The following is a 27,531-nucleotide window of genomic DNA, read 5'->3' on the forward strand; positions in this document are numbered from 1 at the left end:
GCTGGCGCAGCTCCTGTCTCCGATACTGCTGTGTACGCTCTACACACAGCGCTATACAGAATAGGGATAGAAGTTTCTTTCAGCCCTTGTAAGGGCTAATTACAGCAGGCTCAGAGCCATAGGTGACAGTCAGGTCCGTGGGAAGAGTTTTTAACAGATACAGATAAGAGCGTCTGTGTAGCTAAGGTCAGGAAGTTCCTTGCTGCATTTCACCATTAGTAGGGATAGAAAGTGAAACTTCCTTTCCTCTACACTGACCCACAACCCGGCCACTGTACCCTCCTGCCCTTTGCGGTGGCTGTTGGACTTCATTAGTGTCCTACTGGTGCAAAGCTTTTTGCAGCACCTCTGCATTGCCCACTCAAACTCATTTTTACTAAGCTATTATACTACCAAACACTGAGGAAACTTAGTGGCATCGTAAAAAGTGGCTGTTGGACTTCATTAGTGTCCCACTGGTGCAAAGATATTTGCAGCACCTCTGCATTGCACACTCAAACTCATTTTTACTAAGCTATTATACTAGCAAACACTGAGGAAACTTAGTGGCATCCTAAAAGTGGCTGTTGGACTTCATTAGTGTCCCACTGGTGCCAAGATATTTGCAGCACCTCTGCATTGCACACTCAAGTTCATTGTTACTAAGCTATTATACTCGCAAAAACTGAGGAAACTTAGTGGCATCCTAAAAGTGGCTGTTGGACTTCATTAGTGTCCCACTGGTGCAAAGATATTTGCAGCACCTCTGCATTGCACACTCAAACTCATTTTTACTAAGCCATTCTAATAGCAAACTGTGCTGCCAGTTTGAGGGCCGTAGTTGCATTGTCAGGGATAGTTATTGTTGTTTATTCTGCTGTCAATAAAGCTAGACCACCGCTGCAATCTACACCACCTCTCAATTTTTACTACCACATTTTAAGTGCACAATCTTGTCGCAATCAAAATGAGTGGCAGAATGACAGATGCTGATGGAAAGGAGAACAGGCTTGTTTGAAAAGTAAAAAAAGTTTGTGTCCATGGGGAAGGTGGCAAAGCTCCATTAACATCTGCTGAAGATAGGCCATCTTCCAGCAAAAGTAAGATGTCTACTACTTTCCGTGGACAATCAGATGTGCTCCCTTTTTTACGAACACGAACAACTGGAACAAAGGTAGATGATGGCCAAAAAAAGAAAATGCTTGAATGGATCTCAAGTGGTCCAACAAGTGCCCTCTCCGCCACCTCAACTACCGCATCCAAAAAACACCAGTCCTCTGAGTTGTCAGCCCAATCACACTTGCTTTCTCCCAGCTCTCAAGTCTCCATCCTCCCTGCACAGTATGGTGGAACAGAGATGGCTGAGTCTGCAGAGCTGTTCAGTCACACTATAGCCTGGAAATCAGAGGTCTGCTCCCAAGCTACAGTGAGTACAGACCAGGAAATGGTCTGCAGTGATGCCCAGAACCTTTGTGACTCAGATTCAGGCTGTGATGACGAAGTTTCTGAGCATAATGTTGACCCTTATTCACAAACTGAAACACCTGTTGTAATAGACAATGAGGAACATACTGATGACGATGAGACGCAGATACCAGATTGGGATGACAACTTAAATATTTGTTCAGGGCAGGAAGAGGCTCTTTCTGAGGGGGAGGGGAGTGCAAACACAACGCTTGATGAGGAAGTTCTAGATCCCACCTACTGTCAACCCACAGTCAGGCACTCGAGGAGGTCAACAGAGGCGGTGGAGGAGGATGCTACTGACGAGGATGTTACCTTGCGCCTCAGCCACCACTCTGCCTCTGAGCACTAGTCAGGGAGCTCAGCAGGTCGAATCCCCTCTAAGCCTTGCCTAGCCTTGTCCTTTTTTGACCTTGCAAAGGATCGCCCAAATCATGTGATCTGTAAAATTTGTCGGGAATCTGTTAGTAGAGGCCAAAACCTCAGCAGTTTGTCAACTTCTTCCATGAATCGTCACATGAATAAATATCATATGTTCCAGTGGGAAGCTCACCGTGCTGCAATGCAGCCTAGCGGAGCGAACCATCCACCGCCTGCCCCTTCCAGTGCATCCGCGCGCTCTTCATCTTCTAGGACTGTGGGGACAGCTGTCACACCTGGTTTTCCACGCACAACTTCCACCAATGTAACCGCAACAGGCAGTTTGCTTGGTAGGTCGTCAGTTGGTTTGGAAGGGGAAAAAAAGTGCTTGTGTACAGCTCTCCCAGACATCGATAGCATTAACGTTGGATGAAGGCAACATCATGTCTACACCTGCACTTTCTCACAAACCTGCATTTTTTTCAGTGACACCCTACTCACCACCGTCTACACACAGCAGCCAGATCTCTATCTCTCAGATGTGGACAAATAAAAGGCCATTTCCTGCGACGCATGACAAAGCTAAGAGGTTGACTTTATCCCTCTGTAAGCTCTTGGCTACTAAAATGCTGCCTTTCCGCTTGGTGGACACGCAGGATTTTAGATACCTTATGTCTGTCGCTGTGCCCCAGTACCAGATGCCCAGTCGCCACTACTTCTATAAGAAAGGTGTGCCTGCGCTACACCAGCATGTTGCACACAATATCTTCGCTTCCTTGAGAAACTCTGTGTGTAAACGGGTGCATTTCACCACCGATACTTGGACCAGTAAGCATGGACAAGGACGTTACATGTCGCTGACTGGGCACTGGGTAACTATGGTGATAGATGGTGAAGGGTTTGCTGCACAAGTTTTGCCGTCCCCACGACTTGGGCGTCAATCGTCTGCCTGTCCAAGTTCCTCCACTGCTTCTGCCTCCTCAACCTCGTCTGGGTCCTCCACCTCCGCCCTAAGTATGCCTGGTCAGGCCACCAGCGTTGGAACTGCGCAGAAGGAATCACGCACCCCTCATTACTATGCTGGCAGCAGAGCGCAACGGCATCAGACGGTCTTTGTCTTGAAATATCTTGGAACTAAGAGTCACATAGCGGCTGAGTTGAGGGCAGCTCTGGAGACTGAGTTTGGTAAATGGTTGTCTCCACTCAACCTGCAGCCTGGTAAGGCCGTGTGCGACAATGCTGCAAACCTGGGTGCGGCCCTTCGCCTGTGCAAGGTGACACACATGCCTTGTAAGGCTCACGTGTTGAACCTTGTTGTTCAGCAGATTTTAACACACTATCCCGGCCTAGATTGCCTTCTGAATAGGGCACGAAAATGTGTATTCAGTGCTGCTGGGTGTGTGCTGACAGATAAGCGCACGCGTTTGTCCAGTGACAATGTGGACAGACTAAAATTCATCAAAATGAACAAGTCATGGATCCACAAGGAATTTTCTACCCCTGTGTCATCTTGGGGAGAGTAAATGCTTGTTTATTTTGAATGTACTTGATGCAAATCTACCTGTGAAGTGTAAAACTGGGGCCCAAATGCTGCCACTGAAGAGGTGGGTGTTTGTGTGGCCCAATTTTTGAAAAAAAACGGAGACTCCGCTTGGAGTAACCCTTGATTGCTGTGTTTTTAAAAAGGAGCCAAGATGAACAAGTTATGTTTCAGCAAAGACTTTGCTACCTACCCCGGTGCCATCCTGGGGATGGTTAAGGATGGCGTATTTTTGTATGTGCTTGATGCAGATCTACCTGTAAAGTGTACAACTGGGGCACAAGTGCTGCCACTGAAGGGGTGGGTGTCTGTGTGGCCCAATTTTTGGAAAAAAGGGAGACTCCTCTTGGAGTAACCCTTGCTTGCTGTGATTTTAAAAATGATCCAAGATGAACAGATCTGGGATCAGCAAAGACTTTGCTACCTATCCCGGTGTCATCCTGGGGACGGTTAAGAATGGCGTATTTTTGAATGTGCATGATGCAAATCTACCTGTGAAGTGTACAACTGGGGCACAAGTGCTGCCACTGAAGGGGTGGGTGTCTGTGTGGCCCAATTTTTGGGAAAAAAGGGAGACTCTGCTTGGAGTAACCCTTGCTTGCTGTGTTTTTAAAAAGGAGCCAAGATGAACAAGTCATGTTTCAGCAAAGACTTTGCTACCTACCCCGGTGCCATCCTGGGGACGGTTAAGGATGGCGTATTTTTGAATGTGCTTGATGCAAATCTACCTGTGAAGTGTACAACTGGGGCACAAGTGCTGCCACTGAAGGGGTGGTTGTGTGTGTGGCCCAATTTTTGGAAAAAAGGGAGACTCCGCTTGGAGTAACCCTTGCTTGCTGTGTTTTTAAAAAGGAGCCAAGATGAACAAGTCATGTTTCAGCAAAGACTTTGCTACCTACTCCGGTGCCATCCTGGGGATGGTTAAGGATGGCGTATTTTTGAATGTGCTTGATGCAAATCTACCTGTAAAGTGTACAACTGGGGCACAAGTGCTGCCACTGAAGGGGTGGGTGTCTGTGTGGACCAATTTTTTGAAAAAAGGGAGACTCCGCTTGGAGTAACCCTTGCTTTCTGTGTTTTTAAAAAGGAGCCAAGATGAACAAGTCATGGTTCAGCAAAGACTTTGCTACCTACCCCGGTGCCATCCTGGGGACGGTTAAGGATGGCGTATTTTTGAATGTGCTTGATGCAAATCTACCTGTGAAATGTACAACTGGGGCACAAGTGCTGCCACTGAAGGGGTGGGTGTCTGTGTGGCCCAATTTTTGGAACAAAGGGAGACTCCGCTTGGAGTCACCTTGCGGTGTTTTACATGATTTTAGAAGGCCATGCTATGCCTATATCTGTGTCTTGTCCTCTTTTTCCTCATTACGCTCTTTTGTTTTCGCATGAGTATATGTCCTTGTCACTTTCCCATGTGTTTGTGTTGTGTTGTGAGTTGTTTGTCACCTTTTGGACACCTTTGAGGGTGTTTTCTAGGTGTTTTTATGTGTCTGTGAATGCATCCCATTGTTTCCTATGTGGTTCGAGCGGTTCGCCGAACCGGTTCGCCAAACCGAACGTGAACTAGACCTCGAACCGCGAACCGAGCTCAAGCCGAACCGCGACCAGTTCGCTCATCTCTAGTCTTTAGCTTTGCCAGCTCAATTTTATGTAATTCCTGCACAATCTGTCTATTTTTACCTGACTATATTTCTTTTACTTTCCAGTGGTTTCCTTATGTTTTTTCTTTATCTAAGGCTAACTGTATTATTATAATGTCATTGTTGACCATTAGCTAATATTTTTTGTTGGATACAAAAAAGGATGTGACTTTCCATCTAAATCTAAATATCCACTTGACAAACCTCCGACTATTAAGGGGTAAGCAATAGCACTGCAACTCCTATTGCCTTTCATGAATATAGTCTTACTAGAAGGTGGACCGATTTTAACGTATCGGGTAGTCTAGAATGTGTATGTAGGTTAGTAGATTGAATAATAAGGTAACGAATGGACAGAATGTGTTAGGTTTAATTTAGTTTTTTTATAATTGTGGTGCAGAGACCATCCTGACATGTACCCCCATCCTGCGGGGTAATGTATGAAGGGGGCGGAGTGCGGGGTGGGTGGAGCCGAGCGGGGCCATGGCGCTGAGGACGTCAGTGCCGGGGACTGCATGGCTGGGGACAGGTAACTATCCAGGTGTGTGTGTGTGTTCGGGCGCTTTCACACTTGCATTCAGCGCAATCCGCTGCTATGGAGAATAGTGCAGTCCGTTAACGCACTGAGCTATTCTCCAAAGACTTGTATTGACGACACACTTAACGCAAGTGTCTACGTTGCATCCATTGGACGACGCTACGTCGTTAATTTGACGCAGCATTGGTTGAAGGGAACGCTACATGTTGCATTTTTTGGGTCGTTAAAATATTGCACCTTGACGGACTCCATTAGAATCCGCCAAGGTGTCTAATGATTGTCTATGGGGCGGATTTCGCCGCAATGCACTAAGCGGCAGAATTTGCTGGCGGATTCCATCTCGTTCTACTGCGCATGCTCAGCATGTCCAGCAGAACGATCTAAATCATTTAAAATCACTCATAGTCTTTCTCCCACCTCTCACCCCCTCTTTCATACTCACCAATCACAGGCGCGGCGCTGCACAGCTGTCACAAAGCTCCGGCGGCTTTTCTCTTTTTAAAATGCTGCCCGCTCATTATTCAATCTCGTATTCCCTGCTTCACCCACCCACCGGCGTCTATGATTGGTTGCAATCAGACCCGCCCCCATGCTGAGTTACAGCTGTCTCACTGCAACCAATCCCAGCCGCCGGTGGGCGGGTCTATATCGTGCAGTAAAATAAATAAATAAACAATTTTGATACCAGCCAAAATAAAGCCGAACGGCTGAAGGCTTGTATTCTCAGGAAGGTGAGCCCCACGTTTTGGGGATCCCAGCAGGCTAATAATATCAGCCAGCAGAAGCGACAGTCCCAGGACTCTACCCAGCTCATCACAAATTGCCCTGGTGCGGTGGCAATCAAGGTAATAAGGAGTTAATGGCAGCAGCCCATAGCTGCCAGTAAGTCCTAGGTTAATCATGGCAGGCGTCTCCCCGAGATACCTTCCATGATTAACCTGTAAGTTAAGGAAAATAAACACATACACCCAAAAAAATCCTTTATTTGGAATAAAAGACAAAAAACCCCCCTCTTTCACCACTTTATTAAACCCCCAAATACCCCTCCAGGTCCGACGTAATCCACAGAGGTCCCACGACGCTTTCAGCTCTGCTACATGAAGCTGACAGGAGAGGCAGTAGAACACGACTGCTCTTTATCAGCTCCACGCAGCAACTGAAGTGAGCCGTGCGATCAGCTGTGCCCTCATTCAGGTGACCCGCAGACACAGCTCTTGGGTGGAGGACAGCAGCTATGGCCGTGGGTCACCTGAGTGACAGCACAGCTGATCGCGTGATTCACTGCGGTCACTCAGGGGATTTGCGGTCACCTCTCTCTCCGTCCTCCTGACCACAAATCTCCTATCTCCTTTTCCCAGCGAAAATTAAAAAAAAAAAGCTAAATGTTCTTTTACAGGAATACGTTACTTTATTATCACACTATTTGCAACGCATCCGTCACATGCGTCACACAACGCACTGTGACAAATGCCTCACAATGCAAGTGTGAAAGCAGCCTATTGTGTACGGGGTGTGGAATGTGGGGTGGGTGGAACCGAGCGGGCCCATGGTGCTGAGGACGTCAGTGCCGGTGACTGCATGGCTGGGGACAGGTGACTATCCAGGTGTGTGTGTGTGTGTGTTCAGTGTATGCATGCGGAGGGTGGAGTGCGGGGGGCGGAGCCGAGTGGGGAAAAGTGTCGGGCATCATCCTGTTGGCCCCTAGTTCAAGCTGTTCAGTTAGGCTCCTTACAGACGTAGACAGGATAAATATCGGGTAACTAAGCAAAGTGATTTGCTTGGCTACCCAATATTCACCTTGGTTACCAGCGTACACCGCTTAGTGCTGGCTCCTTGCACACGTAGCCAGGGTAAATATCGAGTAACTACGCAAAGCGCTTTGCTTGGTTACCCGATGTGTACCCTGGTTACGTGTTCAGGAAGCCTTAGCTGAGCCGTTGGTTGCAGGCTCTTTAGCGCAATCACTGTGGCGACGGTTGTCACTTTAATGACGTCATTTTGGAGCAAGACAGACAGACAGACAAAATAAGGCAATTATATATATATAGATAGCATGCCACAGAATTTACACAAAATTTAACATACTCATTGACTTGTGCCATGTTAAAGGGATTGTCCGCTACTTGGATAACCCCTCCTCTTTCCCCATGTTTTCCCCCATTAAAAAAAGATTATGTTCTCCGCTGGTGCTGGACTGGTTCCAGAGATGTCGGAACTTGCATTCCCGGGGCCCATGTGACATACTTATGACACACGAGCCATATGACCAATCAACGCCGGCTTCCTTCTCCATGTCTTTAGACGTGAAAGTAATAAACAAAAAGTGAGAGCTTCAGCTGCCACTCACTTCCTGTTTAGTACTTTAACATCAAAAGTTGGCACTGATTGGTGCTTGGGTTTGTGTGTTATACCTTTGTCATTTGGGTCCTGGGAACACGAGTTCTGACATCGCTGGAACTACGCCGGCACCGGAGGTGACAGTAAGTTTTTTAATTTTTATTTGGGTGCACATGGGGAATGAGCAGGGGTTTTCCAAGTAGTAGAAAGGCCTTTTAAGTGTCCAGATACAGTATTTTCAACATGATATCTTTCTGTGATGTGATAAAGCTAATCTATTTTTTAATAGGGTAATATATGCTACATCTGTTTATTTTTTTACGGAAAAAAAATCATTTTTATTAATTTGCATTTTTTCTGCTTTCAAACTACTTTGTGTTGTGACTCTTTAGCCCCTTCACACTAGGGCGATTTTCCATTTTTTGTTTTCATTTTTTGCCCCACTTCTTCCAAGAGTCGGAACTTTTTTATTTTTTGTCAATATTGCCATAAAAGGGCATATTTTTTTGTGAGACCAGTTGTACTTTTGAATGAAGCCATTAGTTTTACCACAAATTGTACTGGAAAATGGGGAAAAAAATTCCAAGTGTAGGAAAATTGAAAAAAGTGCAAATGCACAATACTGTTGAGAATATTTTACTCACAGTGCTTATTATATAGTAAAGCTAACATGTCAGTACGATGCCAAAGATTGGTACAAGTTCATAGATATTCAAGATGTATAATTTTATTTTTATGTAAGAGGTTAAAAAAATTCAGAAGTTGGTCCAAAAAAAGAGTAGCGCTTTTGGGACTATATTCTGAGACCCATATCGTTCTATTTTTTTCAGGATCTTTAGCTCAGCAAATGGATTATTTTTTGCATCTTGGGCTAATGTTTTTAATTATACAATATTTGTGCAGATGTTACATTTTCGTCCCCTGTTATTGCATTTTAAAAAAAAATGTGGTGACCAAAAAACGTAATTTTGATGTTTGGAATTTTTTTCTCGCCCCCCCATCATGTTCAAATCAGATTAAAAAAAAATATATTTTGATAGATCTGGCATTTATGAATGTGCCGTTACCTACCAAATAATGTATGTGTATTTTTTTTATTTTTTAACTGTTTTATTTTCAATGGGGCAAATGCGGTGATTTGAAGTTTTAGGTTTTATTTTTTTCATATTTTTTAAAATGTGTTTAAATTTATTTTACTAGTTCTACTAGGGGACTTTATGGATCCAAGGTCTAATCACTTGTTCATTTCTGTTGATCAGAGCTGCCCAACTCTGATCAGCAGAAATGCAGCATTCCTGTTTGAACCACTGCTCTGTCGGCTTATACAGGAAATATGTCATAGTCAGATCAGGGATCATAACATGACCCCGAGCTGCTAAGACATCCAACAGCTCCCCATGATCACATCAATGGGCCTCTAATGGCAGTGGGGAGCTGATGGTGGCTATTTAAATTGTATTGTTAAATTTTGATACTATTATCTAAGTGGCAAGCAGACGTGGGTGGATTGCGGATAAACCCATGCCTGTTAATCCCACATGTCTGCTGTTCAAATCAGCAGACATGTGCGAGGATCATCACCGGCTTACCACAGTAGCCGGCAGTGATTACCGCTACATGACCAATGACGTACCAGTACGTCATCGGTCGTGAAGTGGTTAAAGATTCATTGGGGAATGTGATTCATCAGAGAATTTTTCCATTCTATTTTTCATACTGGTGAAATTATATATCAGATCATGCAACATGTTGTAAATCTCAATCTATCTTTTTTATTGTCTGTTTATGGTAAACATTTACACTTTGGCTTTATTTTCAGAGCAATTTCTCTCTCTGATGGATTTTGAAAAATTTCAATGTTGCCCTTTATAGAACATTTTAAATTATCATGCAAGATATTTGCGTTATTGTATGTGTTAACCTTAACCGCAATTTTTCTGTACACATTTGGCAAACACATTAAAATATTTAGATGTGTGATAGACAGATGGATTGGAGGATAGGGAAACAAATAGAAGAAGCCTTTGTTATTCTTCATTTAACATGTTTTCCAATGTTCCTGAACTCATGCAGTTTGTCAACTGATGCTTTACCGCAGTGCATACCAATGTCTCTCTCTAAAGGCCTTGTTTATTATTATTTGTCTGATTAACACTGATGAATATTCATTCTCATTAAAAGATCTGAGACTAGCTTAGGATGGTATATGTGTGTATACAATTAGAAACACAATTCACTAAGAGGAATGTCCCCAGGCTAGTAAAATAAATTGGTTATTCATATGTGCAAATAATCAATATTATATTCTGCATATACACTCAAATCCACATATGGTTATATAAAGTACTATTTCCACATGTACCACATAAATAGGGCTCAAAGTTTGGCATTTTGACTTTGAGGTGCTGGGGTGCTGGGTTAAAATCTCATCAAAAACAATAACTGTAAGCAGTTATCCCTTTGTTTGCATGTGATTTCTTGCAGTATTCTGGTTTTCTTCCCCACTACAAACATAGGGAATTTAGATTTTCAGCCTCAGTAGGCACTTAGATAATAATATCTGTTAATTGCAGCAGAATACGATAGTGCTATATAAGCAAAGCATAAAAAACAAATACATATGAACTATATAAAATCACCCATATACACATCATACATGCTCATGCTCTTAAAATACAAAAACAAAAAACATACAACACATTACATTTTTATACTCACTTATATAGGTAAGCTGTTTAAACTAATGTGCTAAATAGTTCAAATACAATTGATAGAGATAACCCGTAGAAGTTCGATAAAGTTTTTTTTCTGCAGCTGAACTGGACCTGAACCTCATTAGAAGTCACTGATTGGGCAGTTTGGCTCCCCGCCTACATCAAGCCTGTCATAAACAAATACTTCTGGGGACGGGAGGCAGGGGGCTTCATTTTTCTTTTTTTACACACATCTGATACTGTTGGTTATCCACTCAAAACCTGCAGATGGCTGATACTGGGGAGGGCACCAAGCATACCCGAGCACAGCAACTCTCGTTCAATTGTTTTTCATACTTAAAGAGCCCAAGCTACGAAGTCAAACACTGAGTTTTTTGTAAAGTCTGTGTTCTGTACAAACACTGACCTTTAAAGTTTGAGTCCGTTCATCTCTAATTATTGACATTTACAAGCATATACAGATTTGGCAATCTTAAAAGAACAATGTGAAAGAAAATGAATGTTTACACTTTCCAAAATATAGTTGGTCCAGTATATAGTAAAACATGTCATGGCTGCTGAAATTGCATAGGCATGATACTTTAATCCCATTACAAGCCATAATTTTCTATGTACAACAGTGCTATTATTGCTTTGATGCGGGCTCACACACCGAGCTTCTATCTTCCCTGCAGATAAAGGCTGAATGATTCAGCCTTCATCTGCTTTTAACCACCAGAGCTGAAGCAGCATTCTGCCCAAGACTGTCAATCTGTTAAATGCTGCTGTCAATCTTTGACACCGGCATTTAATGCTCACTGGCAGGGGGAGGGGGACATCCTCATCTGAGCTCTCATCAGTGTGCCCCCTACGCAGGTCACTGATGAGTTGTCATGACATCCAGGGGTAAACTGATGACACTTTTGCCTGTCATCACAGTACTATAGTGAAAACTAGCCTCTGTGGCCAGCGCTCATAAGAGACTGTGTTATTTTCTATAAACAGCAATACTGTGATATTGCTGTATATAGAAAATGTAATCAGACTGTTTCAGGTTCAAATCCCCTATAGGTACAATGAAAATAGAGAAAAAAGTTTTAGAAAACGAGAAAATGAAAAATATATAAATTCAAATTACCCCACTTTTACCACATTAAAAATTAATAAATAATAAAAAATAATAAAAACACATTATTGTTATTCAATTTATAAAAGTTCAATGTTTCAAAATAAATAAAAAAATTAGTTTGATCAGTAAACAGCGTAACAAAAAGAAAATCTAAACAAACAGCAGATCTGCAGTTTTTTGGCGGCTGCAAACATAGAAAAATATTTAATGTAGTAACATTGTACATACCCCAAAATAATAGCAATAAAAACATTAGATCAGAGTGCAAAAAAAGCCCTCTTACAGCCTCATATTCCCAAAATTTATGGCTCTAAGAAAGTCGTGAAACAAGCAAGATTTTTTTTTAAAAATGTCAGAATTTTTTTTTTTTTAAAACAAAAAAAAACAGATACATGTTTGGAATTTACGTAATCATACTGCCAAGTTGGTTTATGTAAAATAAGCTTTGTAAAAAAAGCTATTGCAGAATGTCACTTCTTTACATCATATTATAAAATAAATGGTGTCATTCAAAAGTACAACTTATGCTGCAAAAAAACAAGCCCTCACACTGCTATAACAATTGAAAAATATAGTTATATGTCTTGGAATAAGAGAAGGAAAAAAATGAATGCACAAAAATATTGCTCAGTCTTTAGGTTCAATGTCATAGCTGCTTAAAAGATCTGTTTTTTGATTGCTATATTTGTAAATTTTCACCCAATGTTAAAAAGAAGAGAGGAGGAAGACACAGAAGAAGAAATTCCATATAGAAACAGAGAACTTATAAAAACATTTTAAAATCATAATTATAAAAATTATATTTTAAGCAGTTTCACATAGATCAGTGGACTAGATATATTTATATGAGCTACCTTTTTAACCCAAATATTACATTTTGGGAAATTACTTGGAACACAACAATTTCCTCTGCAGACTTTTAACCCTAAATAGTTTTACAATGTTGTGCTTTTGTTTTTTATATCTATCCTCCATGAGCAATATCTTTTCATTTTCTTGTTGACATAGTCATGTGAGGGCTTGTTTTTGTGACATGAGTGAGTTGTAGTTTTGAATGACATTGTTCATTTTATGATATAATGTTCTGAAAAACTGGAAAATAATTCAAAACTGGGTGAAAAGGTGAAAAAAGCAATTCTGCCAGTGTTTTTTTAAGTTTCATTATAGCCGTATTCTTCACTGGTAACATGACTTAGTATCAATATTCTTCAGGTCAGCACATTTATTATGACATCAATTTTGTAAAGTTAGGGTTTTTTATTAGGTTTTAGTGTCCAAAAAAAATCTAAAGTTTGTAAACAATAATTTGTGTCATTTTTATGATAAATATTTTTGGGGATAATACACCTATTTTTTTGCATAGCGAATTGATGTTTTTATTGAAAACATTTTTGGGTTCATGGAATCTTTTGATAGCTTTTCATATACTTTTTTACGAAAAGAAATGTTGTGACCTGCAATTCTAAAATTTTATTTTTTATGGCATTTACTAAATGTAAGAACATTGTCATACTGGAATACCTTGAGCCCACCAGAGAAAGTAATTGTTGGGGCCAACCATGTAGCTACATAAAAATAAAAACAACACTATCAATTGTGCGATAAAATGTGCTAAGGTCCCTGACATTTCTTTTAGCATATTCCGAGACTAGGGAATATAAATCAGTCGCATACTCATCCCAAAAAGAAGGAATAATGAAATTGTTTGGTATTCTATATATCATGCATATGCTATGCGAGAGTGCAAATTTTTTCTTAATTAACATCCATGTGAGATGAGTATGCAATGCATTTTTTTTTTCCTCAGCAACTACAGCAATATTCCACAACTCCAGTCTCTAAGGCCCACCAGCACTGCATGTTTTCAGGATTTCCTTAGGAGTTCACAGATATTACCGGAGCATTGCTAAGGAAAACCTGAAAATGTGCAGTGCTGGTGGGCCTTGCGGACTGTAGTTAGGGAACAATGATTTCCAGGACCATTTATTTTGTTTTATGCTTCAGAATTTTAATAAATTGGAATCAGGAAAAAAGTGGATAAATCTGTGCTGCTGTAGACAAAAGGATTCAAGTCGGAGATTGATAAAAGGAGGATAAATTCTATATGTTTCAAAATGAAACTTACTTCTTCCTCAGGAAAAGCCACCTTTCTTGAGGAAGAAGTGGGGTTTAACTTTGAACCATGTAGAATTAAACCACCTTTTAAGACTCCACAACTTGGATCTTTTTGTCTACAGCAGCGCGAAATTAGCCACATTTTTTGCCTGGATCCAATTTATTACCTTTAGCCTTAACGGTTGTGGCTTGTGCAGCAGCTGTTTATGCATTAAATTCTGGTTTTGGAGTTACACAACCTGACAAGGTGAAGGAGTAGCTTTTTTTTACAACTGTTTGATAGTTGAGTAAGAAGCTATTGCGCTTCTTTATCCACAGTATTCCATTCAGAATCTTATTGTATCCAAAAAAAATTGACACCACTAGGATGGTCCATGTGGCATCCAATTTTTTTAATACGAAGCATGGTGCAACTTTTTCCTCAGCCCAAATACACCTGGGAAAAGACTTGCAGATCACCACTGCCTTATTATTTCACACTAGTCAAAGTGGAATGTGATTTTTTTATCTAGTTACACTTGTCTGAGTTATACTCAAGTGTGAGCATATGATTTAGGCTTTTCACCGTCTATTACAGACACTCTTGTCAGTCTCAGTCTTTGGTAGTAGCTTCAGTGTTTTTTGGAGTGTGCTAGATATCACAATTCAATACAAGTCTACGAGAGCCTCCTTCTTGCTCTGATATACTTTTAATGAGAGCTTGGGATGTAACTTCTGACTTGAAAAGATATGGGCACAAGATGGTTCCACTGGACCAGAATGGGCCCGAAGAAAGATGAAAATGCTGAAGGGTGCGTACAAGACTGAGGGTAATATGTGGGAGAAGGTGCTTAGTCAGTCAGGGATGATACAGGGGGAGAAGAGTTAAAGTTATAAGTGATACAGGTGGAGGCAACTCATTCAGTCAGGAGTGGTAAAGAGGAAGGGGCTCTGTTAGTCAGGAGTGATACATGGGCTCAGTCAGTCAAAGGTATTAAAAAGGCAAGGTCAGTCAAAAGTAATAAAGAGGGAGGGGCTCAGTCAGTCAGAGGTAATATAGGGGATAGAGGCACATCTAGGGGTGATACGGGGAGAGGGGCTTAGTTAGTCAGTGATGATACAAGGGAAAGGGCTCAGCTAGTCATCATAGATAAAAGATGAGGGACTCAGTCAGGGGTCATACAAAGAGAATGAGGCTCAGTCAATCAGTGGTGATACAGAGAAAGGAGGCACAGTCATTCAGGAGTGATGCAGGGGGAGAAAGGGGGAGAAAGGGATCTCAGTCAGGGATGATACATGAGGAAGGGGCTCAGTCAGGGGTGATATGAGATGTGGGGATTAGTAAGTCAGTGGTGATACAGGAGAGAAGGAGGTCAATAAGGAGTGATAAAGGAGGAGGGGGCACAGTCATTCAGTTGTGATGGAAAAGGGGAGCAATCAATAAGGGGTGAAATGAGAAATGGAGAATAGGGCCTGCATTCATCCTTAAGTGACTTTGCCCCCTCCCCTGCTATCACTCCTTACTAAAGGCCCCCATTTACAATTACTCACTGTTAGGCTGGAAGTGGGGTCTTCCATTAGTCATTGGTGCAGTAGCAGATGCCGCTTAGCTCCCTCTGCTCCTTACACTGTGCTTATGATGGTGCAGGGGACAGAAGAGCCCACATTATGAATCACAGCACTGCTCAGGCAATGAGCTGTGCTGTTTTTTATAATCACATAATCACCAGGGGAGATGCAGAAACAAATAAAGCAACCACTGATTGGCTGCGCTATAGTCAATTAGCATTAACTTTATCAAGAGCAGTATACTTTTTCAATGCAGCAAAGAACATTGACATAAAAAGACATCAAGATGGAACAGTGTTCTGTTCCCTACTACTAGTGATCAACATCTGCAGCAGACGATCATGTCAGCAGTGGCTTCTGCACTGCTCTCCAATGTTTTCTAACAATGGGAGGGTAGTAGTGATGTAATGCTCATCGCTCCTCCTAGCGTTAGACAACATCGTAGAGCAGTGTGTGTAGCCACTCCTGCAGATGCCACTCACTAGTGGTAAGGACCAAAACGCTGGTGGCTTTTGGTGGCTTTTTATATCACCACTTTTCCCACAGATAGACTATTCCAGTGGGCCAGCTCAAACCTGTGTAAAAACAAGTTTTGGAGTTATGTTGTTTGTTCTTTATTTAAACATTAATATATTTAGTGAAAAAAATGCTTCTCTGAATTGTACTGATGACTTGTTTGTTGTTTCATGTAATAATGTACTCTGTTTTGTGTATGTTTAAAATAGTGTTAGTTCCAAACTTTAAAAAAATTTATTTCAGTAACAAAATTGTCTAATGCTTCATTCAGATTTTCTCATTGGTGAAAATCACATCAATGTCTTAAGTAAATTTTTCTGGTACATTTTTTTCTTGGTTTTTGCAATTTGCCATAATTTTATTGTAAACAGTGTTTTTAGATATTCTAAACGCGCAATTATGCTGACATTGTGCTCTGTTGAAAATATGAGATTTCTGATTAATATGGTAGATAAATATATTGCAGAAAAAGAGATAGAAATAGAGTGAATCAAATTGAGGCAAATTCACTTTGAACACATTATACTCACCAGGCCCTTAATTGTGTCATCATGCAGTTCCGCTAGAGTCATCTTCTACAGTTCAAAACCCTGTGCAGTCTTCACTGGGCCATCTTTGGCAATTTTGGCACATGGTATATTCTGCTGTGACTAAGCCACAATGTCATGAGTTTTCGCAAAACATGTCACGTGGTTTCAACAGTGCAATATACACCAAAGATACTGAAGATGGCTCAGTGCATCCATTATTGGACTAATTACAATAACAAGCCAAAGTGAGGCTGCTTGCAATGCAGGACAGGGGAAAGCCAGTCAGATTATTGTTTTATTTTTATTTTTACATGTTTATTATGTTCTGGTATACATTCAATTGAGCATCAAGAAAGTGTCAAGATGACGTGAAATGACCATGTGTTGTTTGTTTGCACTTCTTGTTCTGCTCATGTGCTTGAGATAGAAAAAGATGATATATTTTTTTGTGAGTATTTAAAATACATATTTAAAAGTGGTGTTCATTTAATTCAGATTGAATTTGCTAAATGTGAATCAAATTTCCTGGCCAAACTCAAGATGAATTTCAGCAGATTCTCTCATCAATAGATGGATACCATTATAGTAGGTTTTCTGGTGATTAAAATTTAACAGACATAAATATTTAGGATTACAATTTATATTTTTGTTCTACAATAGTTATGGAGTAAGTAAGGAAAAAAGCATTATATAGTGTTGGCATTGCTCATAATCTATTAATCAGATCAAGGTATTACAAATACATATTTAAAGGTAATAAAAGTTTTCAAGATATTCTTTCATTATTGATTTGTATGTACAGTAAGTAGAGGTGAGTGAGTGCCTAACTATTCGTACTTGCTATACTCATAACGAGTACTGTGTACTACATTCATTCTGAATAGCATGTTCAATTTAAGTCAATGGGGAAAAACTCGCTATGTAATCAGTAATCTGAATGTTGTTCTATTCGTGCGAATAGCAAATAGTGCGGAATTCGGGTTACTCGTTACAGTGTGAGTTTTCCCCTTTGACTCGCATTGCACATGCTATTCAAAATGAATACGCGAGTATTAGACAGTACGCGTTAAGAGTATAGCGAGTATGAATAATTAGGTACTCGCTCAACTCTAATAGTGTCTTCCCATCATTTCTTGCTTCTTTTTTTTAAAAAGAAAAATTTCAATGACTGAATATACAATAATATAATACAATATAATACAATAATAAATACAATATATGATAAGCACAAACTATTTTTCATTTATTTAGAACAAACTGGTTTACATTCTATAACTAATTTAAGAAATTTGAAAACAATTCCTAAATGTAGTTTTCTATTAATCAAAGTAACAGAAAAAGAGAAAAGTATATTTCCCCTTGTATAGAAAAACAATTATTGTACATTAGTGTAAATAACACTAGTTTTTCTAAACTTGTTTAATATAGTGTCAAAGACAAAAAGTAACCTTGTTGCTATTGAGAGCAAAGTGAACAAATCTACTGATTTAGAAAAAGTATAATTGTGTACATCCGAGATTCAACCCCAACAATCAATGTCTAACCTTAATATGTTCACTGCAACTTTCTTAATATCTCTTTTATAAGTTGCTAAAACTATAAAATACAAATTATGAACATGTCCTGAATTATTTTCTATAGTATTGTAACTTCTAAAAATGTTTTTCTCTTCTTTGTTTCAGATTTAAAAACATGGGGATAAAAAAGATGAACTTATTATTGCTGGAAAATGATAACTAAGGAAAATTTTGAAATTTAAGGAAAACTTTATATCATTTAGTTAACATATTTTTGGGAGGCTGAAACTATGATACCTTGTCCGGTGTTGATGCTTTTGCTCTGGATTTTCAAACCAAATCCTTGTTGTGCTGAACTCTACTTTAAAAGGACTTTGGATGATCAGCCTAAACAAATACTGCAACATTTTCCTGTAAACGATGGCAAACTGCTTAATCGTCAAAAACGTGGATGGATGTGGAATCAATTCTTTTTACTGGAGGAGTATACTGGATCAGAAGATCAATATGTAGGCAAGGTCTGTGTTGCTTGGTTTAATTTACTATTTCTACTTTTATATTGGAGTCTTAGTGAAAAAGTTATAGCACAACTTTAGAATTATGATTCTTTGTTTTACATTTACTAGAGCACGGTTTATGTCTTCCAAAACTAATGTAGGTTGTAGAAGTCAAATATGTGTCATCCAGAGATGAACAGATTGTTGGCCAAATTTATTCAAATGGAACAAATTTATAATCAAATTTTACAAAAAAACATATTCTTTGGAATGCCTCTGAATTATCTGGAAAGAAATCCGAGAAAGAACAATCGGGACCACAGATATGCATTATAATTTAGTTTATTTCCATCATGATGAAAATATAAAAAAGAAAAGTTATAAAAGGGGAAAATGGGGAATGTAGCAAAAAAAAACAATCCTCAAACCTAATCCAGGTACTCAAAGGTAAAATACATTAAACATGCACAATCAATTATAGACTGTTAATGAAGTAAAGTGGAATGCATAGTAATAAATAATTGCTTCAAGCACAGAACACAGTACAGATACTAGGTGTAAAAGTAGGTATACTTATCAAGTAAAATCAAATATGATTAATTTGAATGGAAGAATATATATATACTGTATATATAAAAGATTAGAATAAAAATTAGCAACAAACAGTGGGATACGCGTTTCGGTACGAAACTATCATCCGTGGGACCATAATGAAGGTTTCATACTGAAGCACGTAGTCCCGCTGTCCGCTGTTTTTTTACATGTCTATGCTGTGTTTTGTACACAAATTATTTTTTATGCAAAGAATAAAAGTGAAGTTTCAAAGAAATTTTGAAAGTTTGTCTTTCCGCTGGATATTTTTCTTGTTGTATATAGAAAATAATAGTACACAGCTATTCATTTAACAAAATTAACAAGTGACAAGTGTCATCTAGGTTACGTATATATATATATATATATATATATACATATATATATATATATATATATATATACAGTATATATATATTGCTCAATATAGATCCTGACAGTAAAATGCAGATTGCATTGGTTTAAGTCACAGTGGCAGAGAGTAATTACCTGGAAGTAAGTGGTATAGACTACAGAGGATACTCTTAATGTGTTAGCTTCATCGCTCCACTAGCAAATACTGCTGAAACACTTTTGTGGTAATTTTCTACCAACTTTGCTCATCTAGAGAGTTACATTTTGGCTATTATACTTTGATATTTAGTGATATTGTACAGGAAGCATCTAGGAACATCGATTTTGAAGTCTTGCAAAGATGTTCAATAGAATTTAGGTGTAAACTTTGACTGGAGCATTCATACATATGAATATGCCTTGCTCTAAGCCATCTCATTCAAGCTATGGTGGTATTTTTAGGGTTGATGTCCTGCTAGAAGATGAACACCTCACCCCAGTTTAAAGACTTTTGCAGCCTTTAACAGGATTTCCTCCAGGATTGCAGTGCATTTAACTCCATTCATCTTTCCATCAACTCAGACAACCTTCCCTGTCCCAGCTGAAAAAAGCATGCCCACAGCATGGTGTTATTACCACAATCTATATAAATATATATATATATATATATATATATATATATATGCCCTATTCTATCTCTCTGTCTGTCTGTCCAAGAAATGCCATCATAAGCTGAAACCGCCTAAACCACGCCCACACAGCTCCAACAGGCCGAACACCCCCCACACACCCACCCCTCACTCCACTTTACCCAATCAGCAGCAGCCCTGCATCACACCCCCCACACACCCACACCTTACTCTACCTACACCCAATCAGCAGCGACGACCGCTCAGTTAGGACATGCCCACTCACCGAAACCCTGACAATGCCATGACACAGCTGGCTGACAGGTACAAGGGACACTGCCATGGAAGCTCCCTGCACTCTGCACAGTAAGCCCTGACCCACAGGAGGCCCCAAAGTGCAAGTCAGTGACCCAACTACGCCACAGAGACACAGAGGGATGGGGACCGGAGGAGACACAGCGACGGCATTGCAGGGCTTCCCTGTGCCACAGAGACACACAGAGTGACAAGGACTGGAGGAGACACAGCTGCAGCGCACTAGAAACCAAGCACTCCAGGACGCAGCTCTCCCACTAACCAAGGATAAATGCAGGGGAAGCACAAGGCTACTTAAATATTAACACTGCTGTGAATGTTAATGAGCCGCTCATTACTATTCATGAGCGGCTACTTAACATTCACTGCAGTGTTAATATTTAATTAGCCATGTGCTTCCCCTGCATTTATTGGTGGTTAGTGGGAGAGCTGCATCCTGGAGTGCTCATGAGACAATCATTACTATTCATAGCCAGAGGGAAATGAAACCACACACACCACGACTCCCACACAGCCCAACACAAACACACACGCCGGCGCACACAAACGACCACGCACCCACACCGCCAGGCACACACATATATACAACCCCGCTCATATCAAACGCGCCCCCCACACACACAACCACCCACACATGGGACCACACAGACACCCCCGTACACCGACATCGCATGAGGGTGCAGGGGGAGCGAAGCACAAGGACGACGGTACCGTTTAGCACCACAGGGGGTGCTTTCACGGGTCCATACAAAGAAACGTGAGTATTAGCCACTTAAATAGGATAATTTTTAACTCCACGTGTTACTTGTTAAAAATAAATTAAAAACCTTTCACTGAAAAAGTGGCTAATACTCATGTTTCTTTGTATGGACCCATGAAAGCACCCCCTGTGGTGCAAAACGGTACCGTCGTCCTTGTACCCCACTCCCCCTGCACCCTCACGTCTGTTTCACCTGGCTGCAAGAAAAAATAAAGCAAGATTTGTTTGACAACCGCAGAGTGCTGCCAATTTCTCTTTGTGGCAAAAGACAAATACACACACTGCACAAAACACCCCCCCACAACAAACACATCACCCCACATACTCACCGCAACTCACACAGAACGCAATACACACACACTTACCACATACCAGGATTGGGGCCATACAAGGATGGAGACTATACAAGGATGGGACGCAGACCAGGATGCTGCGTACACAAGGATCCTGCGTATACCACGATGGGGCCACATACCAGGATGGGGCCACATACCAGCATCCACCCACATACATGGGGGCCATGTAGACTATACCCGGATGGGACACAGACCAGGATACACAGACAAGGTTTTCACACGCAATGTCGTGTACAATAATATTTTTCAATGATATTGCTAAATCACACAGTATACTGTTAATGCAGTTAGATCCCAACAACCTTTAGTTACATACAGTTACATTTTTGTGTTAAACATTCACAATTTTTAAACAATAAAATTTATTTTTGACCAAAAATTTACTGTATCTTCCTTCCATTATTAGTCAAAAATCATACATTAACTACATAATAAATTCTAGAATACCTGATGCGTTAGAATCGGGCCACCATCTAGTGTTAAATAATGGGGATAGTGTTTTCAGGGTAAAGTGCAGTGTTTTTTTCCACCACATATATCATTTAGCCCAAAAAAAATCAACTGTGGCTTTCATATGACCAGAGCACCTATTTCCACATATTAGGTGTGTCTCCTACATGGCTTTTTGCAAACTGTAAATAAAACTGATTTCTTGCTTTGAAAACTGGCTTCCTTCTTGCTATTCTTTCATTAAGGCCTGATTTGTGGTGCGTGCGAATAATAGTTTTCCTGTGGACAGATTCTCTATCTTGAGCTTTGGATCTATGCAGCTGCTACAAAGTGACCATAGGCTTTTTGACTGCTTGTCAAATTATAAATCAAGAGTCCTCACTGATAAAGCTCTATAAAATATAAACATACAAAAAATGTGTGTATTTAATAAACTGTATAGTCAAGTGTCCAATAAATAGGGACATGTGTTAAAGGACTAGGTGAAAGGCTGATCTAATATCAAACAACACATCAAAGAAATAAATGGGCATGATCCCACAATTATGTATGAAATTAGAAAAATCTGTATTAACTAGAAAAAATAGATAAACATAGCAGTTACAACTCAGATTTTTTTTAAAAAAAAAAAAAAAATTTAGAAAACCATGTATCATTTCCTCTATACTTGAAAAATACTTTCAACTTTGTGTTGGTATATCACATAAAATCCCAATAAAATACATTTAAGTTTGTTGGTGTAAGCTGAAAAAAATGTTGAAAACTTTATTGGGTTTGGCTAGTTTTTCAAGGCACTTTATATTCCAAATGTTGGCAAATACACAAATTTTCAGTTATATCATGTACTGTTTACATTGACCTGCTTTTTTGAGAGAACCACACATCTAGAAGAACATTTTTATGAACATTTATGTCACCTTTTTAAATAGGCTAACAATACAAGATATAGGAGGAATCTAAATAAAATTTAACAAAACAAAAATTTCTAAAAAAATACAATTTTTTGTAGATATATTATTAAAAATATACAACAAGTGAATGTATCGAAAAGCACTCCAGTATTTTGAGAGGACCAAAAGAGGGGAGATAAGCAAGGATAAAGGTAAACCTGAAGGGCCCTTCAGGTTTACCTATATCCTTGCTTATCTGACCTCTTTAGGTCCTCTCAAATTTTGGAGTGTTTTTTTATACAGCCACCTATTGTGTATTTTTAATAATAAATCTAATAAAAATTGTATTTTTTAGGATTTGTTTGCCATTTTTAATAGGATTCAAACATTTACAGCTTATAATATACCATTTGGCACGACAAAGAATGAGAAACATTAAAAATCTAATGACATGATGAAGCTCATTGTAAAATGGGCCTTATATTTCAGTAATTATTTAATTTTAATTAATGCTTCTCTAACCTGCGTCTCGTGTCTGCATTCTTGTTTGAAGGAATATCTTGCTTTTTGGCTCTAAATTTATAAGGCCATGTTTGTACAAATGAGTTTTACCTCATTGTAATGTTCATTGTGTGTCTTGCTATATACAGGATTAGGCTGATTTATTAGGAAGTGTTTGGGTTTACTTTATCGCCACATTGCACATGTTTATATAGAATTCTCTGTGTGAGGTTTTAAAGAATGCAGTGCACTATGCAGGCTAGATACAATTCCATATGGAGAAAACCTCAGGGATTACTACTGGTTACTTCCATCCTTTCTGTGCATATTAACTTGAATAGAAAATACATTTTGGGAATTTACAATTCAAATGTACGCTGCACCTGTTTGATTCATTAACATGTTCAACAAAATGATTTTTTTGTTAATTTCTTCTTCTTTTAGTCTGCAATTGATAATGGCTTAACCGCTTGATTCCCAAGTATATTTCAGTACTTTGATGTTCAGCTCTATAGTGTTTTATGGTAATTTTTACTTTAGCTCAATAACTAGGCCTCAAATAGATATCATTGGAGAGTGGGAGGGGGCTACAGAATACAGAGGTTGACCCTGACTCCAGGAGCAGGGTTAACCCATTAGTGGCTTGGAAACTGAACCCTTCACTCCCCTCTGCTGGACAGGTGGGATTTTGGTCCTTTGATTCTCAGACTATTGGGACACAGCATAGGCCATTATCCTGTATCTTATCTTGCTATATAGAGCCTGGGTCTGCTGCAAATGAATGCTGCTGGGAGTCCTCTGCTTGGCATTTGTCTTTCTACATCTATTATACCTGCTGGTGTGCAAAATGTGCCCTGCTAAAGCAAATAGGCTGAAGGAATCTGCTAGGGGGAACCCTCAGACTCACCACGGGATTCAAGAGGAAATTATCCTGCCTTTACTAAAAGCAAGACTCATCCCCCTGCTCCTGAGGAACAAGAACAGGGAGATCTGACCCTTCAGTAAGTCTCCAAGCAATTGATTCAGGCTATAACTCTATGCAAGACCTCGCTATTTGGGAAAATTGAGGATGTGCACTATAAGGTGGGGCTTGTTCGACAGGATTTGCAAGCCCTGAGGGGACAAATAGTAGAGGTCAAAATCAGGATATCCATCTAGAAGACACAGTGATTCCCATGACCACTAAACTAACTAAAGTGACAGGGTCTATAAATGCCTGGCGGCAGAGAGCAGATGACCTCGAAAATACAATGTGTCGGAATTTGTGTTATAGGTCTCCCAGAGTGCTCATAGGGCCAGCAGCCTGAACAGTTCCTAGAATTGCTTAACACTAGAACTAATGAGGTAGTCATTTTGACTACTTTGCACCATGTATTTCTATATAGATGTCATGAGTCCAGTAGTTCTAGTGTTAAAACTACACTGGACAATGGCTTCTCTTCAACATTTGCAGTGGAAAGGGCCCATTGGGTCCCTAGGCAACCTCTTCCTCCTGTAGCCCCTCCAAGATGCTTCTTGGCAAGGTTTCTCAACTGCATAGATAGAGATATGGCATTGCATCTGGCTAGACAGAAGAGTCCAATTAAATTCGACAATGCCACAATTTCCAAATTCCCATCTTTTCTGACTTCTTTGTAGATCTACAGAAACAGAAGGTCAGCAAATTAGCTAGAAGCATAGGTCAGAAACAGGTGCAAACAACCTTCAGACCTATCTGTCAGCGCAAAATATCATGAATCATATAGAAAAATTGCGCAAACCAACATTGAAGCAAATATATACATTTTATTAACAAAAAATCATTAGTACATATATGGTTGCAAGATAACAGCTAGAGAGTGGGAACAGAGGGCGACTGCTGCACAAGGAGTAAAAAAGTTTTATTTCCACCAAAAATCAATAAAGTGGAGCAATGGGACCATATAATAAGAGGAATCACGCAACATACAAAGTGGATATAAAGAGTAAAGGCCGGGGCTCCTCCTAAGCGGAATCAACAGACATGGAGGATATAAACATTAACCCCATCATGGCAAAAATAAGCCACAATTGACCACTTAAGGTTACACGAACGGACCCATGAAAAAGTTGTAATACCCACATTAAATGGATTGTGGAAATGATATTACCTAGGCAGAAGAACACCCAGTCTGGAAACCTCCTACGTACGTTTCGACCGGTAGTCTTTTTCCAGGGAGAGAAGTAATGTGAACCTGTTGGTTCGCCGCTCTTAAATATTATGCACTGTTTGCTGATAGGACCTGCGATCATGTGATCACAACTCCGACGTCACTTCCTGGCGGCGCATAGCAACGCTGATGCTGCCGTCGTCATCACAGGAACAGGCGTCACCAGGAAGCAGTGACGCCCACCCAGGTACGTCACCAACCCAGTAAAGACGCCTGTTGCCGCGGAGACGAGGGGAGCCGCAGCGCGCATGCGCACGAGTGGCGTCAACAATACTATATAGAAGTAAAACATTGGCATGCGTTTAAATAACAGATGGAATGCCATGATTCAGAACAAAGTTCAGGGTGCATATGAATATTAAATATATAGACATGAGGTACAACGGATACATATATAAATAACAACAACACTAACAATATAAAAAAATATAAAAATATATATAATACTATGCCATAAAGTGCAATAGTGCTCAATAAATAGAAATTGAATGAAAACACCAAATGCACATGTGTTATTAACATATATGATGCAGTGATGAATGTGCAAGTGTATTGTTGACATATATAATGCAGTGATAAATGTGCGACACGGTTAAAAAACAGGTCATGCAGAAGCATGATGTACCATGTATCGTAAAATATATATAAAGATTGTAAAAAATGTGCAAAGATGCAATATAAGTACTAGTCCACAACCGGACATATATAAAAATGAGTAAAACTGTGACAAAATGTGAAGAAAAAAAACATTAGTGAAAAAACACCAACCCATATAATTCATACCCATATTAAAACTTTATAGCAAGATTATGTATATACCCACAATAAAATTAAATATTAATATCCAATTTATTAAATATCCATGTCCATAAATAAATAATAAACAATAATGCATTCATAAAGTGGACTGAATCTTCACAAAATGTTCCATCTTGACTTGTATTTTATTCCTTGCACCAATGATGATCCATCAGCAGGGACGTGTACGAAAAAACGGTGCACACACCAACAACAGTCCATCCTGGCTTAATGTACATATTGATATAAAACTAAAAAAATAAATAAAGAGAAAAAAATTAACCACAACAATAAAAGCACATTAAAACCAAGAATTTAAAAACCAAAATAATGATCAGAGAAAGGATGAGAAACTCAAATTTTCATTCAATCCAGCAGGTTGCAGGGTTCCCAAAGTCCAGATCCATTTCGCTTCCCTTTGTGCCAGTGCTTGACTCAAGTTACCCCCCCGAAGATCCGTATGTATACAATCAATCCCTTTGATGCGAAGACCAGTTGGATCACAGGAGTGGTATAACTTAAAATGTTTCGGGAGAGTTTTCAACAAGTCAACATTATCTTCATTCACAGCTGCCATGATGTCGCGAACGTGTTCTCTGGCTCTAATTTTGAGGGCTCGCGTAGTTAATCCCACATAAATCTTTGAACAGGGACAAGTGGCATGGTAAATAACCAATTTGGTTGTACACGTGATGGTCTGTGTAATCATAAATTCCCTCCCTTGAGATGACAAAAAGGTTTTAGAATTTTCGATATTAGGACAGGCCACACACGTACCACACTTCTTGCAACCCCATATTTGTGGAGTATTGCTAATGGAAATGAGCTTCTGGTTATTGGGTGTATAATAACTTTTTACCAAGCAATCCTTTAAATTGCGGGATCTGCGAGCCGTGACAGAAGGTTGATTGGTCAGATAATCTCTCAGTACTGGGTCAGCAAGTAAGATTGGCCAATATTTTTTAAAAATATCCATCATTCTCCCCCATTGTGAATGGTATTGTGTGACCAATCTTACCTTGGAACTTTCCTTCGCTTTGTTCTTAGGGTGCACCAAATCTTGCCGTGATGTATATTTAGCGCGATTATATGCTCTTTTTATGCTCCGTTTGCTGTATCCACGTTGAAGAAATCTCTCTAGTAGGTCAACCGACTGCTTCTCAAATAGCTGATTAGTCGAGCAAATACGCCTCAACCTAAGGAACTGACCAATAGGGACAGAGTTTACCACATGTGCAGGATGTGAAGAGGCAGCATGTAGAACAGAATTTACTGATGTTTCCTTTCGAAAAATATCAGATTGTAGAAAACCC

The 27,531-nt window shown here is 39.7% G+C and overlaps 1 protein-coding gene across 3 annotated transcripts in view; it reads left to right on the forward strand.

Annotated features, from left to right (window-relative positions):
• Positions 1-27,531, forward strand: part of LOC142243203 (cadherin-10-like) — a 758,404-nt gene that overhangs the window by 269,780 nt on the left and 461,093 nt on the right. For all 3 annotated transcript variants that reach the window (XM_075314858.1, XM_075314857.1, XM_075314859.1), the window contains one exon: positions 18,075-18,427. In XM_075314858.1, coding sequence (XP_075170973.1) covers positions 18,200-18,427 — 228 coding nt within the window. In that variant the 5' untranslated portion in view covers positions 18,075-18,199. The remainder of the gene's footprint in view (positions 1-18,074; positions 18,428-27,531) is intronic.

Source organism: Anomaloglossus baeobatrachus, chromosome 6 (genome assembly GCF_048569485.1).
Source record: "Anomaloglossus baeobatrachus isolate aAnoBae1 chromosome 6, aAnoBae1.hap1, whole genome shotgun sequence".
NCBI lineage: Eukaryota > Metazoa > Chordata > Amphibia > Anura > Aromobatidae > Anomaloglossus > Anomaloglossus baeobatrachus.